We start from the raw sequence: 19,257 nt of genomic DNA, 5'->3' as shown, positions 1-19,257 counted from the left end.
ACCCGAGGTCGACCCCTGGGGTTTTGGAGTCGGGGATACAGAGGATCCGAGGCTCGCTATACTCCAACTGAAAAAGAGATATTGGCAGCATATGAAGGAGTTCGAGCCGCCTCAGAAGTAGTTGGTACTGAAACACAGCTCCTCTTAGCACCCCTACTGCCAGTGCTGGGCTGGATGTTCAAAGGGAAGGTCTCCTCTACACATCATGCAACTGATGCCACGTGGAGTAAGTGGGCCGCACTGATCACACAACGGGCTCGCATAGGAAACCCCAGTCGCCCAGGAATTGTGGAAGTGATCATGGACTGGCCAGAAGGCAAAAATTTTGGAATGTCGCCAGAGGAGGAGGTGACGCGGGCTGAAGAGGCCCCGCTGTATAATAAACTGTCAGAAAATGAGAGGCAATATGCTCTGTTCACTGATGGGTCCTGTCGCATTGTGGGAAAACATCGGAGGTGGAAGGCTGCTGTATGGAGTCCTACACGACTAGTCGCAGAAACTGCTGAAGGAGAAGGTGAATCGAGTCAGTTTGCAGAGGTGAAAGCCATCCAGCTAGCGTTAGACATTGCTGAAAGAGAAAAGTGGCCAGTGCTCTATCTCTATACCGACTCATGGATGGTGGCAAATGCCCTATGGGGGTGGCTACAGCAATGGAAGAAGAGCAATTGGCAGCGCAGAGGTAAACTCATCTGGGCTGCCGCACTGTGGCAAGATATTGCTGTTCGGATAGAGAAGCTAGTGGTAAAAGTACGCCACGTAGATGCTCATGTACCCAAGAGTCGGGCCACTGAAGAACATCAAAACAACCAGCAGGCAGATCAGGCCGCCAAGATTGAAGTGTCTCAGGTGGACCTGGACCGGCAACGTAGGGGTGAGCTATTTATGGCTCAGTGGGCCCATGATACCTCGGGCCATCAGGGAAGAGATGCAACATATAGATGGGCTCGCGATCGAGGGGTGGACTTAACCATGGACACTATCGCACAGGTTATCCATGAATGTGAAACATGTGCTGCAATTAAGCAAGCCAAGCAACTGAAACCCCTGTCGTATGGAGGGCGATGGCTGAAATATAAACAGTGGGAGGCCTGGCAGATTGACTATATCACACTCCCATGAACCCGCCAAGGCAAGTGCCATGTGCTTACAATGGTGGAAGCAACCACTGGATGGCTGGAAACATATCCTGTGTCCCACGCCACTGCCCAGAACACTATCCTGGGCCTTGAAGAGAAAGTCTTATGGCAACACGGTACCCCAGAAAGAATCGAGTCAGACAACGGGACTCACTTCCGAAACAACCTCATAGACACCTGGGCCAAAGAACATGGCATTGAGTGGGTATATCACATCCCTTATCACGCACCAGCCTCCGGAAAAATCGAACGATACAATGGACTGCTGAAAACTACATTGAGAGCAATGGGGGGGTGGAACTTTCAAACATTGGGATACACATTTAACAAAAGCCACCTGGTTAGTTAATACTAGAGGATCCACCAATCGGGCGGGCCCCGCCCAACCAAGACTTCCACATACTGTAGAAGGGGATAAAGTTCCTGTAGTGCACATGAGGAGTATGTTAGGAAAGACAGTCTGGGTTAGTCCTCCCTCACGCAGAGACAAACCCATCCAAGGGGTGGTTTTTGCTCAGGGACCTGGGTACACCTGGTGGGTGATGCAGAAGGATGGGGAAGTTCGATGTGTACCTCAGGGAGATTTGATTTTGGGAGAGAATAGCCAGTGAACTAGGCTGTATGATATTTAACTGCTAAATAACCTGCCAATGTATGTCATTGTATCTATAGTGTCTATATGCCATATCAAGGGTATTACTGTAAGAATTACCCAAATGACTGAAGAATGGACTTTGAAACTGAGCCAAGAACAACAGTGATAGAACTTGAACTGGCGCCCAGCAATTTCCTCAAGATCAACATCTTTGACCTGCAGACCAAGGGTGTGGGTTGCATCAAATGTACCAGCCAGAAGTTCCAGAGACAGCATAGAACAACCCAACACCTCACACCATCTCTCTTATCCTGAAGAAGTGTTACAACAGATGGAGCCTCAAAGTCATGGACTAAATAAAATTGATGGACACATTGGAGGGATAACCCATTGACTAAGGGAATACTATTTGTATGTGTGTGTGTGTGGGGGGGGGTGTCCATATACATATATATCTATATATAAGACAAGGAAAGTGGTAGCAGTTGATTGGAAAATGTAGGATCTGGGCATGATGTAAATGGTATAGAATAAGGGGTGGATAATGTCCTGGGTTCAGCTGGGATAGAGTTAATTTTTACAGGAACCTGGGAGGTGGGGGGGCATAGCCGGGGCAGCTGACCTGAACTAGCCAAGGAGCTATTCCATACCATGTGACATCATGCTCAGTATATACATGGGGAGTGGGCCGGGGGGAGGGCTCTCCTGCTCTCGACTTTCAGTGGGGGAAGTGGCGGAGCGTCGGGTCCCGGGTGGTGAGCAGTTGCACTGTGCATCACTCTTTTCTGTATACTCTTTCATTAGTACCGTCGTTGTTGTTGTAACTTTTTTGCGTTGTCCCAGTAAACTGCCCTTATCCCAACCCTCGAGGTTCCAGTTTTTTTTCTTTTCTCTCCTCCGTCTCCCCCCTATCCCACCGGAGGGGGCGGGAGAAGTGAGCGAGCGGCTGCGTGGTCCTTTGTTACCGGCTGGGCTGAAACCACGACACACACGTTTTTCCCCAAGGACAGAATGAGTGAGAACAAACAGCACATGTTAGATGTTGGTCACACTATGTCAGTGCAGTGCTAGATAATCATTGAGGGCAAACTATAGGGGCTAGAGAAAGTAAACCACAAAAATCTCCAATTATTACAGCTATATCACCAAAATAATGCTGACCCAGTTATACCAGGAGAAATGTGCTTTTACTAGTACTATTTATTTCAGGCAGGATTCAACAAAGAGGCAGTCTGGAGAAGCATAACTTTGCCGGAAAAAGCTTCACCTGCACTACAAGGGGTTTCCTAGTATAACATACTACCATTCTTATACTACACCCTTAACCCAGGGCCATATGAATCCAAGAAGTTCTTGGCACCTAAAAAATTAAAAAAGCCTAAGAAAGTAAAATTATGATGTAAGCAGGGTTTTTTTTTTAATTACAAAAAGGCAAAGCATCTAATATATCAAATAGCAGAGAAGTCAGTACATTTACAATGGTATTCTTGGATTTTGAAGCCACATTTAATATTCAGACATGCATTATCTAAGCATGTTCTGACAACACTAAACCCTACTGACACCATTTCAGTCTACATACTTTTCACATATTACATTTTTTCCACATGTCAGTCCCTCCTTAATCACTGAGTACCACACAACAGTACAGCCAGTATACAATTGAGCATCGGTCAACCTCCAGAAGAGAATGTCACACTGTAGGACAGCATCTTTGCTCATAAGTCTGACATGGAGGAAGCTAACGAGGGCCCTCCACAAGGAAGATAAGCTCTAACAGCTCAGTCTACTGTGCCAGCTTACCCACGAGGTCCAACCTACATATGGGGGTCTACAAATAATGCACAAAGGACAACCTGTAACACAGACAGACTGGTAGAAAGTATCAAAGACAACAGCCAGCAAATTTGGCTCCACATGTCAAGGGATGAGCAAGTTTGACTCCACACAGCAAAGGATGGAAACATTGTTCTGACTGGTTTTCCTTTTAGCTGCTAGCACTAGCCATGATCAACTTCCAAAATGTCATTTTAGCTCCTACTTTATCAGATATCACACATTTCAATGGGAGTTTCTGCAAAAAAGTATACCAGGTCATGTATTCCTGATGTTGTCAGAAGACACAGTATGAAAACTGAGCTGAAAAAATAAAAATCACAATTTGTACATGGAATTTTACACTGCAGGGCATATTCAATCCAGTAACACTGGAAGCAATGTAGAAGAAGAACTGTTGTTGGTCCATGCACTTAAAGTGTAATCTCTGATGTAGCCAATGCTGTGAGGTTAAGCTGCACTTAAACAAGATCTGAAAGGCTTTACTTTGGATTTATCAGATTTACAGATTGTAAAACAACAACAAAAAAATTGCTGTCTCAGCAGCCAGCCGAGCAAGAACAACCTAAAAAAAAAACCCCAAGCAACCAACATGGTAACAAACCACCACTGTGGCTGAATTGAGAATTACAAGATACAAGAGTCACTCTTCCAGTATGCCCTAAAATAAGATGATCTCTTTCCCAGAAGTCTCCCTTATGCCCTGAAAAAACACAAAAAACTTTGCAACTACCATCAGAAATCTTTACTGAGTCTACCTCCAGCCTCCTTTCTCCAGAAGAGAGCTGTATTTGATTGTTTAAAAAAAAGAACAAGCAAACAAAAAACCCCCCACAAAAACACAAAAAACCACCACCAAACAAAAAACAAAACGACAAAAAAAAACCCCAAAACAGAAACATGTAATAAACACAGTCTACTTCATGTGTAAGGTAATCCTACAACAGATTGTATACTAGGATTGCTGATTACTCTTTTCAGTCTGGCCAACAAATGTAAATTCAGACACATATTAATGTCTGATGAAGATGTTTTTATAATCTGAAGATTGATCTCACACTACAAAACTCACTGAACAGTTGGCATGGTTTATACATACTGCATGATCACTGCAATGAATAGTGCCATTCAAACAAAAACATGAAATGCTCCATCTCCAGTCTTCAATTTACACTCATGTCAGGAATAATGGAATTTATTATTTTACCATATCAAGTGTAATTTTTGTTTAATGGAACACGCAACAGATTAATGAAAGAGCTGGATTTTAAAAAGGGCAACTATAAGCCGAAAACAAGGCAGTGCATTTATTTTACAGTAAAGTAACTAAAGACCCCAGGAACATAGAAACAACAATCTCGTTTTACATAGCTTCACCATGCTTTTAAAATCATTCAAGTATAAAAAAAGATGCAATTCTGCATGATAGATGTCTATAAATAGCATGTGAATGTAAGGCTGGTAGAAATAGTGACTTTCTTTTAAAAGTTTTAATGGCAATAATGAGTGTTGAACCGTCAAATTAATTTTAGGTCACAGGTTGTAATTGTGAATGTCTCCAAAAATTTTGTTGTTACACTTAATAGATCTGTTACTATCAAAAGACTAGCAGTTGCAATGAAGAAATACATTGGGACAATGCTTTTCAATATAGTTTTCTTCATAGAGTTAATTATGCCATTACAAAACCCCACTCATAGGTATCTTAACTGTCTTCTGCTTCCTCATTCTCTCTGAGTACAGGAATGGAAACTACATGAAGAGCTTACCTCCATACTTGTCTCATTTCAAGTGTTGACATTTCTAAGAAAGGTAGTGCCCACAACTATACTAGACAGTGTGTATCTTCACTGCAGCAACACTAGGCAATAGTTAACTTGGCCCAAGTGCCACTGCTGCAGGTGGAAATGTTTGAAAGCCTCTTCAGTGCGTAGCACTGTCTGAGACTGCAGCCTTTGCTTCTGTACCTGTCTGTGCTTACCTAGAAGTTCATCATGTACTTTTTTGTGCTGAAGAAGCATTCTTCTCTTCCCAGAAAATGCAGGAAGACTTATTTGGTATTGAAAGGAAATAGAGATTGAATCACTCAGGTCCTTCAACATATTCCTATCTTCACTGCAAAGGGAGTACTTCTGGTCTCAAGTTAGATTCCCAGCTCTAGCACATACTCCCAACCAGCCAAGTCACTCTGGCAGCAAACAGTTTCAAACACATTCTATGTGCACATATAATACAAGTATACCGCATTTAAGCATGGATTATAAACCCAGATAAACTGCAGTAAGATAGCAGAAGTTGAAGATACATGAGTCATAGTAAGAGATTTGGATGTAAAAAAAAAAAAGCTGCCTTACTCTACCCAAGAAAAACCCTCTGAACCAGTCTGAACCGTAAAGAGTCAATCATAGAAAAAGCACAAAGCACATATTTTAACTTGAATAAAAGTTATATTCAAGAAGAGTTACAATGTAAAATTTTCTCACCTCTGTGCATTATTTTATGCTTCTCCCTCAGATATGTGAGTCCTTTTATTACCTAAAGACAAATAAAAGAAAAAAAATGAATTTATGAAACAGAAGAGATAATTGCATGCTTTGTCTGTACAAGAATTCCAACTGAATGCAACAGAACAGAAATCCCCAAATGTAATCGCTGTAAATCAATATTTTGTTTTAATTTGTACCTCCAGCTCAGACTAGAAAAAGTCAACCAACCCCTTACTGGAAGTTTTGCATACAGAGCTTGTTGCACAATAGATATGAAAAGGTAAAGTTCAAAATTTTTTAATGAAGTGTTAATTCTGTTCTTATCCAGAAGCATCAGCTGATACAAAAGCAGAAAAATCACAGCAAACACAATAGAATGTGTTACTCATTCCAATGTCCTGAGCTACCAAATAATGACATGTACAAAGTCTGCTTTTTAAAAGAAAGCAACACATTAAAAATCTGGTACTACTTCTCTCTCCCACATCCTTCAGTCCTGAAATGGCAGCTTCCTGGATCTGTTATTACTGCACCGAGACACAAATGTACCCACTTCCAGCCTTTGAGAGCTATGAACACTTACCGCAATGCTAACTTTGCCCAGTATCTGCTCTGGAATTCTTCCAGCCTTTTTCAGTACTTGATCCAAGGAGCCACCATCCTAATAATAAATGTTTGATTAGTCAAGCTTTAATCAAATTACTCTAAAACATTTTAAACAGGACTGTAGTCTGAAGCCTAAACTTGGTGAGGAGAAAAAAGCATTGCCTTTCCACTCAAATAAACACTTCAAACAATGATCTTCCATACTAGCATTTCCATGGTTTTGATCTTGTTAAGGAAGTACTATCCACAAATAGCTATCAACCAAGCATTAGGAGTTTTACAGATTTCTGTAACTTTCAGTCTAATGCAGTAACATGCATTTTTTTTTTTTCTTGTCACAGCCATCCCATGATACACTCTCCCCCTCCAAAGACAGGAAGATGAAGACTGAAGCAGCATAGAAGATTTTATGATCCTGATTATGGGGATGAAAATTTATCACACTGGAAAAGACAGAGTTCTCTTCCTGAATATAATGTGTGCTGCTAGTGGCACCCCATGATCATAACTAAACCCAGATCCCTGTTCCCCTCATCTCCCAGATGAGATCCTACACAGAGAAAGTTGGCCTCTGTTACATCTGCATATCCAGGGTGAGTCCATCAACTTCCAAGGATGGAGGGTTGATTTGGCACAGCTCTCAAAGAACCAAAATAGGAAGAAATCTTTTTAAACCTTCATGGTAAGTAACAGCCTTGCTAATCTTATTGGGTTAAATAAATTGAATGCACACACACACACACACCCCCAGCAAAGTCAAATGTATCCTACTGTTGCCAAGAGCTTTTGAGAAGGAAAACTGTAAAAAAATATTTATTTTTAGCAACTGATTCAACAATGCCCTTATGCATAAGTTCCATATTCTCTAGAATAGAGACTATATAAACAAACAAGGAATTAGAAAGTTATTTCTCAAATTAGAAAACAAATATCCTGTTGTCCGGATCAGCATTTGATATCTCCCAGTACTCAAGACAAAAATCCAACTTTAGAAAGTAATTGCCTTCTGCCTTAAACTATCCTTTCAAAGTTTTCATGCATGTAAAGAGAAAAGCTGGAATGCAAAGTTTTATTATTTGAGGACTAAAATCTAAAACTCTTACGAGAAGGAAAGTATATAAATACTTATTTGATCATGTATTTTTGTAAAACACACCCACATACACCACACTTGATTAAAAATACACCAACAGAAAAAATGTCTATATAAATCTCTTGTATAACAAGTCTGCATTTCTGGACAGCTGTCTCTGCTGAGACACTGGTATATTAACAAAGATTTCACACAGAGAAAAAAAAAAACCAAAAAAACCAAAAAACCCCACACATTCCCCCCCACCCCAAGGACTAGCTCCAATCCTGGAATAGGCTGAATATAATTCCACTGCCTAGTGTTCGCTGCAACCTTCAGTGTCTTTCAGGAGCAGACTCCAATCCTTTTGCCTGTTAAATACCTGCTGCTAAGCAAAGTTATGCGTTGATTTTGAATTTATGTACCTAAAAATATCAAACTCTCAAATCTTCAAGTTCCATGCCTTTTCCACCTCCAACTTTTTATTCCAATTCATACTTACGTTTCATAACTCACTGCTAAAAATAAGAATTTTGACTGGCAGTAATTGAAAGAAGGACATGTACAAAAGAGACAATGGATATTCTCATCTAATCTTTTATCCAAAAGGAGACCAAAAACTTCCACCTAATGATCCACATTAAGACAACAGCTTAATACCTTCTCTATTTCATATCTTATTGATCAATTGTTCTATGTGCAAAATCTTGTATCCAGTCTGACTTAGACCAGATTCAGGACTTAAACACCAGATTTCATACTGCCTTCTCTTAAACTGAAGAGATGTCTACTGTCAAATATATTGTTCCCTGCTTAAGAACTTGGAAACCCTGATCATTCCTGTTAATTTTCTCATTGACAAATAAATAGAGATTCTTTAGGCCTTTTATTTCTACATGTAATTATATACCACCACCATCTCTCTTTTGGCATGAGTTACCATACACGCTCTTTTAGCAATTGCAGATGTGCATGTTTGTGACATTTAACAATGTATTCTGAAACAATGCCCAAACAGTCATTTTTAACATCTATTTTCCTATTTTTCATTATTCTTTTCAATTTTGAGAGACTAACTTCTTTATAATTACCAACAGTCATTTGTTTTTGGGGGTATGCACACCTTCTATTTGGCTTCCACATGCTTAAAAATGGGATCATGATCACTTGTTCCTAGGCAACCATCAATTTCTTCTAAAAATTTCCGTAATAGAAGACCAGAGAAGCATTAAAACAATCGCATGTACTTCCCAGAAAAAATAGTGTTTCTCTCCAAAGAAACAGTTTTTTCAGGGGAAAAAAATAAAAAGGTCTTCAGATTTATTGTATTCCATGTTGTTAAAAACATCCTCTACTAAGCAAGTGATGCAAAAAAATTTGAGTGACCTTTAATTACAGAAAATTTACATTTAGTGTTTGGCTCCATACGGTTAGAGAAAGGCAAACAGATGTCGAGAAGAATGTGTACTTTTCTATTAAAAATGAAACACAGTTAAAAACATTTTTGGCATTAAAAAAGTTGTGTAAGATCCTTCTGGGCTTGTTCACTTCCTATGCACTATTCTTTATGTTTGCATTTTCTGTAAAATTTGAAAAAAGGAGACAAAATACGGATTCATCTAATAAGAATAAACTAGATTTTTATTACCATAGCTACCAAGGACTACACAGCTGTAGCGTCAGAGTAATGTGGTCCATTCTGCATAAAAACAAAACTAAACCCAAATCAGAACAAGTATCTAAGTAACAGAATTGGATAAATATTTTTTAAATTAAAAAAACCAAAGAGGACCACAGATAAAGGAGAAAAAGTTGGGAGGCTACATGTGTACAGTTTCGACTACTATAGAAGAGCAGATACTGGAGAAGGGGATAAAACAGATCATACCCATCCCAACTTCAGATTTGCAGAGTAAATCTGAAACACAGTATTTGATTCTTTATTCATGCAGAAAGGTCTACTTTGTTAACCTAAGTCCTGTTGACTCAGGTTTTGCATTAATGGTCTGTTAACAACTTCAAGCTAAGACAGATTTATATGTACTTACCATATGTTCCATGCAAATGCTGATTTCTCCATCACTGTAAAAAGCTCCATAAAAGCCCACTATGTATGGAGAGTTGCACTCATGTAGAACTTGCAGCTCACGAATGATCTGGTTTCGAATAGCCGGCTTGATCTCTAGATGAATTAACTGTAAAATAATCCACTCTCTATTATTTTCTTAGTTGCAAAGTGCCATTCAGAAGGAACAGGTTGTTCAGAGAGGTTTTCAATACCTAGCTGGATAAGGCCCCGAGCAGCCTGCTCTGATCTCATACCTGAGACTGCTTTGAGCAGGAGGTTGGACTACATGACCTTCTGAGGCCCCTTCCAACCAGAATTATTCTATGACTTAACTGTAAAATAATCCATCCTTATTTTCTTAGTGGCAAAGAGAAAACACTACAATACAGCATGAGAAAGCTGAAACATCAACACCCATGAAAAGGTGGGATTTCCATCTCTTCTTTTCACAAAATACTTCTCTATCAGAAACTTTTTGTTCCAACACATCTTCTTCACTTATCTGTTTTTTATGGATAGTTTAGAAACAGAAGCTCTTTATGTCAAAGAAAAGCCATGAGCAAATGTCTAAAGGAAATGTGTCAAAGACATACTGACTCGGAAGCAGCTGCTGAAAAATATCTGCACAGGTGTTTGTGAAGCATTAGTGGAAGTAATTTGAGGTTCAGCTCATTCAAAACTCCCCAAACTGAATCTAAATCTAAAGGCGAGATTACATAAAATATTTTTTCCACTAGACTGTTTATCTCATACAATACAAGAAGTGTATTTCTTTTGTGAAAGGGAAGATTAAGAGACATTATGGAAATGAGATTTTAGCGAATATATGAGAGGAAAAGATTGCAGTTCAGCAAACATCTTGGTTGCATCAAATATTAATGAATTGGGACAAAATTTCCTGTTAAACCCACAGTAGGTGGAAAAAGAAAATCCATTAAATTGATTTAGTTCAGGAAAACCTCAGCGATTTGTATGTATATTTCATAATTCCCACACCTCAGAAGCGAGCATTTTTCTTTGCTTCTCTCCAAACTGTCAGTGTACTGAGCATTGTTCATTCTTAAAATCAGTACATGCACATTTTCCTTTAGTTTTGCTGAAGATGACAGTGTACACTTCTTAAAAAAAGAAATACCTGAAGCCTTTCAACTTCTCAATTTAAAAAATGGAAATTTTCAGTGCAGTGTAACAACGGGATCTGGGATTTGAGTGTGACCTGTGTTTTATCCTTCTCAAAGGCTAGGTTATGTTTCCCATGAACCACAGCAGCCAGCCTGCTATCTCACCCACTGCAGTACAACAGCATATGCCCTGACACACTGCCTTGTAACAAGTGCCACCTGTGCAAGGAACTTTGCTCCTGGAAGAAAGAGGCATAAGGTACCCAAACAGAAATAATCAGGCAGTATCAACAAGATGCATTTCCCTTACTGTATTTGGTTCCCAGGGATATTGGGACATAGTGAAAGCTCCTCACATAAACAAAATGAGAATTAAAACATCAAGCTATTTCAGTTAAAAAACCCACTCGGTTCTCTTACAAACTAGGTCACAACTGCTATTGGTTGTAAACCATAAAGCTGAATCACTGAAAAATACTCTCACCAGAAGGACAGGTACCTTTTTGGACAGAAGCCACCTGCACCCCATGATGAAACTATAAAACAGGAGATGTTACTGTACTCCAATGCATTCCCTCATTTCCAGTTTTTTTTGAGTATTTTCAGTTTTTTCCAGTATCATCCAGAGGCCCTTTTCTGGTCTGCAGCTGTGAAGGAAGATCTTAGGACAGATGATATCTTTCCCATTCCTCTAAACTTATGGCCCAGAATACAGGATATGGTCACTTTTCTCTAACTGATATGTTTCAGTAACTTTTTAGGCCTTCCATTCATGAGTAAGTCTACCACATTTTCTTTTAAAGATATATACCCAACTGAAAAGGTCATATTTGTCAAAAAGCAGGGGAGGGGGCAGGGGAGAAAAAAGGGGGAATGAACGCCTATCCTTTCATTACTAACACATGGGACACTATTTCTGGAAAACTGGTAAGTTTAGGATAAGCAAGTGCAACCTTTCCTACTTTTTGAAACACATCAACTTCTCTGAAAGTTGGCATTAAATAGTCATTTTTTGTGTGTGTCAAGACCACTTATTTCTCTAAATAAAATCACTGTATTTTATCAGAGACAACCTCCTTAATAAAAATCATCCCTAAGTTCCTATTTTTGAGGCATTCACCTTTCTTGCCATTATGAGACCAGAAGGCTTGTGAGATACTTTGAAGACCACACCACCATTTCCTGCTCCCAGCTCACTGATCTTCTCAAAGTCATCATCCTTCAGCTCTCCAACTTTTTGTTTCTGGGTAAGGAAAGCTTCAAGGCGCTTTCGTTGCTGTTCATCCAACTCTAGTTCTTCCAGCTTCTTCTGAAGTGCTTCCAAATTTGTCCTGTACAACAGAGAAAGAACAGCTCGATTATTAAGCTGTTTGAGCTCACCCAGTTGCAAGAGGAAGAGCAATAGAGAGCACTGATGTCAGAGATTAAATCTTCTACATTTTTGCACCTATATACATTATCTAGAACGATCCGACTTGTACAGTCATCCCCATGAGAGATACACATATTATCGGAACTCTGATTTAAGTAAACTGTTTTACTCCAGATCAACAATGACAAACACAGATGATACCCAGTTTCCCCATCTTTGAGGTTCTGTCCAAATTCATGCAAGCTAAGTTTCACTACCTACAGGCGTGGCTTAATGACTCAGCATTTATGATCAGGGATCTCATGAATCACAGCACATCACTCCACACTATTTTTAGTTTCGCATTTTCAAGGACTGTGTTGTAATTTCCTACAGAGTTTGTCTAAATGTTTTATCTACTGATTTTCACGTAACTATATAACTAGTAATCCATTCAGAAGCTTCTTATTTAGATATCAGTAGAAAGTTATCAAGCACAGCCAAACAAATATGCATTAAAAACATGGCGCTGGAAACACAGAAGTCCCTCCTCCCCGCTGACACCCCCCCCCCCCGCCAAGTTTAACTGAGGAAAGGAAAACAGCCCAAAGGTTTTAAGCTTACTTTTTCTTTTGTTTAAGGGCACATCTACTAGAAACCTAGGTTTAACATCATTAAGCAATACAAAATAGAAATACAAAACTCTAAACAGTAGTTAAATTTGGGACTACAGAGAGAAGTTCAGTTTCCCAGGAAGATTCTTTTTTAATAGCTTAGCTTCAGATCCTATGAAAACACTTATTCCAGTAATATGACAACTTAAAAACTCATTTAAAATTTCCCGTTTCTAACTGCAACAATAAGCTGCTGCAAGAGTAAATACTTAACAGCAAATATCTATTTTGCTTAGCTAAATTTAATGCAATGTTCCAGTGAATACAGTGTTGCTAGGATGAAAAACTTGAGGAACAGAATCTACTTCTTTAGAGTCTAAACCACTTCCCATTAAAAAAAATAAATTAAAATTTCACCAATAATCAGGAAAACTATTTCTATTCATCACTTCATAAAACATCCACTTTCAAAACATGCTGTACAAGAGATGTTCTCTGAATGCCCAGTAAGGTGCTGGTCAGTTGAGAAGATACAAGGTTGATTCTCCAAGAAGCAATGACAAATAAGCCCCAGACTCAACAAAAAGAGAATTACAGGATGAAACCCTCAACTCATTCATTAGAGAGCCTGCACTTCCAGGCAGGGTAACAATCTTGGTTTGACCGTACGTAAGGTTTAATTGAGGCAAATAAAAATAATATAAATATTCACAGCTCTTCCTTACAACACAATCACTCTGAAAGTTTAAGCGATGACACACGCCTACTTAATTTATCAATTTAAATATGTTAGACAGGATGCAATTGCTAAGCTAACTTAGGAAGTGATAATGCTTAGAAGAACTAAATAGAGGAAATAGAATGAGACCTTTGATGGAAAGGGGAGCTCTGTTCAGTCTGTTATTTTGACATTTTAACAGTCCAAGCATAAGATCACCAGGCAACACTTGTGAGCAAGTTTCACAAAACACGCACTCTGGGCAAATACAGTTTGGCAATGCTGGTCAAAACCAGAACAGTCTTACACAGTAATTTTTGATGTACTTATTATATGGTGGTTATACTACCATAACTGTCTCTAGACTTCATTTTCAGGCTATCCTACAAAGAGGCGCATACTCTTATTTCTGTCCTTGTACCATGCTTTATACCAGTATAATCATACTGGAATATAATCCTACAACAAATATCCTAGAGTATCCATGATGAGAAATTTCCCTATGTAGATAAGCATGACTTATAGGAACATTCAAGTTAATCTGACTCACAGACTCTGTTTTAAAGATGAACCATTTAAGAGACATTTTTGAAATCTAATTTCTAAAATGCAAAACAGAAAGCAGATTAATCACGAAATTTTTTTTTTTCCGCCTCAAATGGGCCCAACAAAGCAAACAAATCCCAGCCTGAAGTCAAAGTAAAGTGTGTCTCTTCTAGATCACAGATGAACTAGCTCTTCTTACACTATGATCACAAGATAAAAATAGGAGCAAAGTTAAGCCCCCCTTACTTTCCTACAATAAACTCCAGAACAATGAATGCTGGATGCAAAATCTATATTTTACCCTAGAAGATTACTGTTGTGAAAAGACAGAATTCATGGTTTTCAACAAAGATACACTGACAAACCCTGCCAGTACGGCACTCTGATACACTCCGCACATCAGACTGCCTGCGGTCAGTGAGGAGGTAACGTGCTCTGGTTGGTGACTTGCAAGGCCAGGAATGCGCTGCTTGCTTGCTTGCTTAGGTGGTTCGCTCTTGTAGCAGGCTTGAACAGCACTAAACTTTCTACACACACTTGACAGATGCTCAATAAAAGACCACTGATTTTATGTATGTTAAACATTAGTATTTTTAGGAAGTACAGATTATTTTTTATTCTATAAAACCCTACACAACTAGCAGAAATGGAGAACAGAGATCCCTTGTATTTTTGGGGCCACTTAACAAGATAGTATCCTTCAAATATTTCTTTATAGTAGAAGCAGAGCAACTTTATAGTTCACATTCAGTCACTAAAAATGAACAACTTCATAGTGCCTTTTACCTGCTTTTACCCTGTGCTTATATCAAAATCATGACTGCCCAGAAAATATGTCCTATAAAACATATTAAATTAATGAGGCAGTTTTATTGGATGCGACTTTTGCAGAGACAGATCTATTACTCTGTATCACTGTTTTAAAGAAGTCAGGACCACATAGACAAGAGCTCAGCATCCACTACCTGGATATCTCTTTCAAAAGAAGCCAAGACAATTTAGACTATACAACAGAATTTAAAGGAACATCCAAATAACAGCAACAGTTTTGTTGAATTAAGTTAAACATCTCTGAAATACAAACATACCAAGCTCCTAAACATAGTATTTCAATATTAAATGCCCTTTTGATACACAGGGCCAGATTTTCAGAGGAGCTCAGCAAGCAACACCTTTAGCTCTCTCTGAAGTCTGCATATGGACTTAATGCCAAAATGGAACCAAACTCTCCTCCCAAAAAAATCTGTCCTTAACAGGAAATTTCATTTTCCTTCGCAAAATCTGGTCCAGTAAGCCACAGCAACAAATGACCTTTATCTTTATTTACAAGCTTTGAAAAGGAACTTGCTGTCATTTTAGGGATTACTGAAGAAGGTAGGGCTGCTCATTTCGAAAAATAAAGAAACTAGAGACACAGAAACAGGATGCAACAAGGCTTTTCTTGCTCTGTTTTGAAGAAAACAGCTATTCAGTTTTTCTCTGAAGCAGAAGGAGTTTTCTGGGTTTGGAGACAACACAGAGATGTTTGAGCAGATGACTTGGAGCAGACAAAATACTAGTGTGATGAAACAAAACACTCTGTCATGTTGATGTTTTTGTAACAAAAAACTTGCTAGGATAGCATTTATCACATCTATGTTAGTCTAATGTACACCTGTATAAACTTTTTTTTTTTTTTACATTGCTCATTTCAATCTCAATAAACTTGGCATTCACTTAAAATACAGGCATTTCCTTGCTTGAAAGTATAAATTATTGTTGGGGTCCTTGTTCAAACACTAGTCAGAATATTCCAAAGGCTCTCATAGATGTAAATGTATTGGCCCCATAAATCTCAGCACATCAGGTTTCTCCCTCTAGCATGTGGCCACCAACAAAATCACCAGAAATGTTCTAAGCTCTAATGATCAAACTTTCATTACTTGCAGTGACATGCAAGACAATGACAGCAATGAAGTTCTCAGATCTCACTTGAATTTTTCAGGACCAATTCTCTAACTGTAAAGTAAATTAATATGAAGAATTTTTGTGAAAGATATTAACCCAATAAATGCATTGTCAGAATTACTATTCAGAATGTAACTATAAGTAACATGTCCAGTTAGTTCTACGATAATTGAATGACAGACATCAGGACAGAATTGATTTTTTTTTTTATTCTGGTCCTTTGCTTGAAGCACTAAATATTAATCAATTTAAAATGTAAATAGATAAATTTAAAAGAGTATTTCTGTCACCAAAATTGGTAGTGGTAATCTACTCTCAGTATTTCTAGGAGGCAGGGCTCTGGTAGTTTCAGTTTTTAACTCAAACTACCATAAGAATACTATCCCGTGACCAGTAACTATGACTCTTATCTGGACCCTTACCATATAAAAGGATCACAGCCAAGCTGCAGTGCATAGCACATACAGAAACAGGCGGGTAAGTAAATCATTGCATATAAAGTTTTACAAATTAAACTAAACCAACACATACAAAATCCAGAAGAGGGAATACTTAAGTCAGTTCATCACTAGGACACCATGAAAATGTTAAGGAAGCTCTGGTAACTAAAAGTAGCAGCATGCTAGTGTGCTAATGTCTGCCTCCAGAAGGAGCACTAGTAGTTACTTCATCTTATATAAAACTTTTATTCAGAGACAAAGATTCCTATTAAAATTCATCACCATTACCTGCTGCAGTCTTAGAGTTGTTTTTTCACTGTCAAAGCGCTACGCCTTTGCCAGAGTTCCGTCAAAGCAGGAAATCATCAAATCACCTCAGTGCTTCACTGTTCCAAGCACTACTCTAAAGCAATAGGTTATCATTTAATTTACTGCTATCAGTTTTAAAGCCAAGCACATACTAAACATACTGCACTAGGGAAAGAATCCAGCTTTCGTAACGTGATCATCTGAATGAAGCCACAGGGAGGTCAGTGCTGTTTTCTCCATTCGTTAAAGAAACAGTGTAACTTCACAGAACACTATCAATAAATATATTCTTACTCAGCTAGCAGAAATGGATAAATATGCTGTATAGCTAGCAGACAATACCACTATAGAAAGCATAGTGTCTTAACCACTGGACTTCAGATGCAATTATTACAAGCTCTCTCTCTTCCAGACTAAGTGGAAAGTTGAAAAAAAAAAAAACCACCAAAAAACACTCAGGGCAAGTTTTTCGGGGAGTCATTTGTTTGTTTCCCCCCTTCAAGTGCAGCACCAGATACCAGGTGCTCTAGATGGGGAATTACCTCCACCCATACTTGATCAAATAGGATCCTTCCTATTAAGTCAACATTACTTCTTCCTTTTCGTACTCAAGGAAGTATGCTGACAGCGCAGTGTCCTCCCCCTAGTCACATGGCACTTCTGTAACCTCAAAAGTTTAAAAAGAATGTAGAATCAGAATGTGGTCTCCTACCAAATACACACAGCCACACCCCACCTCCCCACAAAACAATGACCCTCCGATGTGTGCAGAGAAACTTCACCTCTATTACTGTCAATATAGACTTCGCAAAATCCAAAATCCCCATTTTGGAGGCGAGAAGACAAGTGCAATCTGACATCCTGGGGCAATCCACGTCCACCCCTTCTGCAGCCAGTTTGTGGAATATCACAGAAGTAAGAAAGGTCTTCTGAGGAGAATCACAGCATGGGATACTGGCAGCTTTTCAGACTCAATGCCACCTCACCTGTACGGAAGCTCATCTAAGACCTTCAGAATTGTCTCATCTATCCCAGTACCTCACCTTCCTGACAATGGCTAAAAGTGGATGCTTCGGGGAAAAAAAAAAAAGCATACCAGCTGTCAAACAACAACAAAAGAAAGTCAGTGCACAGCAACACCTCTAGTTACTGCTGGACTAAATGTTCTGTTCTCTGCTTCCCAGAGATGCACATGGTCTTATCCACAAACTCCTGAATGGACAAGATATGTCACAAATACCATCACTTCACCAGGTTACCAGGTCACTTTTTGAGCCTATCATACTGTTTCCTTAAGGCTTGGTTGTAGGTTTTTTTCAGACTAACTTTCTTTAAGCATCAAAACCCCCATGATTTATAACCACTGTAAACATGTGCGTATCATACACAGGTCGGCACTGTAGGTATGTATTAGTGAGTTAGGGGGATACCAAGCAAACCTACATTTCCGACGTGCAGGTTGAGCAGGGAGGAATAACAGATTCTGCAGACTGCTCTCACCCTGTACACAAAGACAGGTAGAAGGCAAGAAGAGACTTCTCGGTTCATGCTTTTGGGGGCAGCCACCCCAGCACTGAACAAAGCACTCCTGGAAGAGATGCATTAACATTTTATAGCATACTTGCTCTCTTTGAACCAGTAATGAGAAAAGAAGTGCTGCCTTTAGTCTGCTAGTAGATAATATAACAAAACCAGAAAATAAATCCTTATTCTTAATTCATACTAGTAATACTCCAAATCCTTGAGAATTTTTTTTTAATTCACATTAGTGATAAGTTAATCATATACTCAACCCTAAAGGCTACATTAAAGCTGTACTCAACTCTGAAGTCTACTTTTGAGAGAGAAGAAAAAAATGTGGTGGAAGAAAAAAAAAAGCCTGACACAGTCTTTAACAGTAATTTGTCAAATAGTTGTTCGAAGTTATTACTATCAGTTTTGCAAGCTGAACAATTAGTATGAGTGAAAGCATAAAGAAGTACATTCACTTTCAGATCTACTGTCACATGAGGATACAGGCTTGGGGGTTGTTTTCCAGAACAGTGACAGTAATGCTTTCCCCAAGCCTACACAACAGTCAATTTAGGGAAGAAAGTAGGCAGTTCACTACATAATTTCCATGAACAACCTCAATCAGGGAGCTGAAATAAAGTATTAGGAACATGAAGACATTCTGTGGTTTTGAAAAGACAGACTACTATTTTGCATGACTGTGCCAAACCTGGGCAATAAGACAAATTTTTATTTAACTTTTCCTTTAACAAAGAACAGTTCACAAAATAACATGGAAGATAAAAGTAATTACAGTAGTCTCATAGCTTACTGCACAGGTGTCTATGTCTGGGCTAGCTCCAGTGCAGCCTCATAAAACTTGCAGTTAAAACAACAACTCAAAAAGATTCAAACTCGCTA

The 19,257-nt window shown here is 38.9% G+C and overlaps 1 protein-coding gene across 1 annotated transcript in view; it reads right to left on the bottom strand.

The window, feature by feature from the left end:
* MAP2K1 (mitogen-activated protein kinase kinase 1) overlaps positions 1-19,257 on the bottom strand; it is a 47,742-nt gene that overhangs the window by 17,395 nt on the left and 11,090 nt on the right. Inside the window, exons 2-5 of the mRNA XM_030016068.2 lie at positions 12,041-12,251; positions 9,780-9,926; positions 6,637-6,714; positions 6,051-6,102 (exon numbers count right to left, since the gene is read on the bottom strand). Of these exons, the coding sequence (XP_029871928.1) occupies positions 6,051-6,102; positions 6,637-6,714; positions 9,780-9,926; positions 12,041-12,251 (488 nt within the window). The remainder of the gene's footprint in view (positions 1-6,050; positions 6,103-6,636; positions 6,715-9,779; positions 9,927-12,040; positions 12,252-19,257) is intronic.

The sequence above is a fragment of the Aquila chrysaetos genome, chromosome 5 (assembly GCF_900496995.4).
Source record: "Aquila chrysaetos chrysaetos chromosome 5, bAquChr1.4, whole genome shotgun sequence".
Taxonomy (NCBI): domain Eukaryota; kingdom Metazoa; phylum Chordata; class Aves; order Accipitriformes; family Accipitridae; genus Aquila; species Aquila chrysaetos.
The sequence above is the reverse complement of the archived record's forward strand: the minus strand, read 5'-3'. Positions and strand labels throughout refer to the sequence as shown.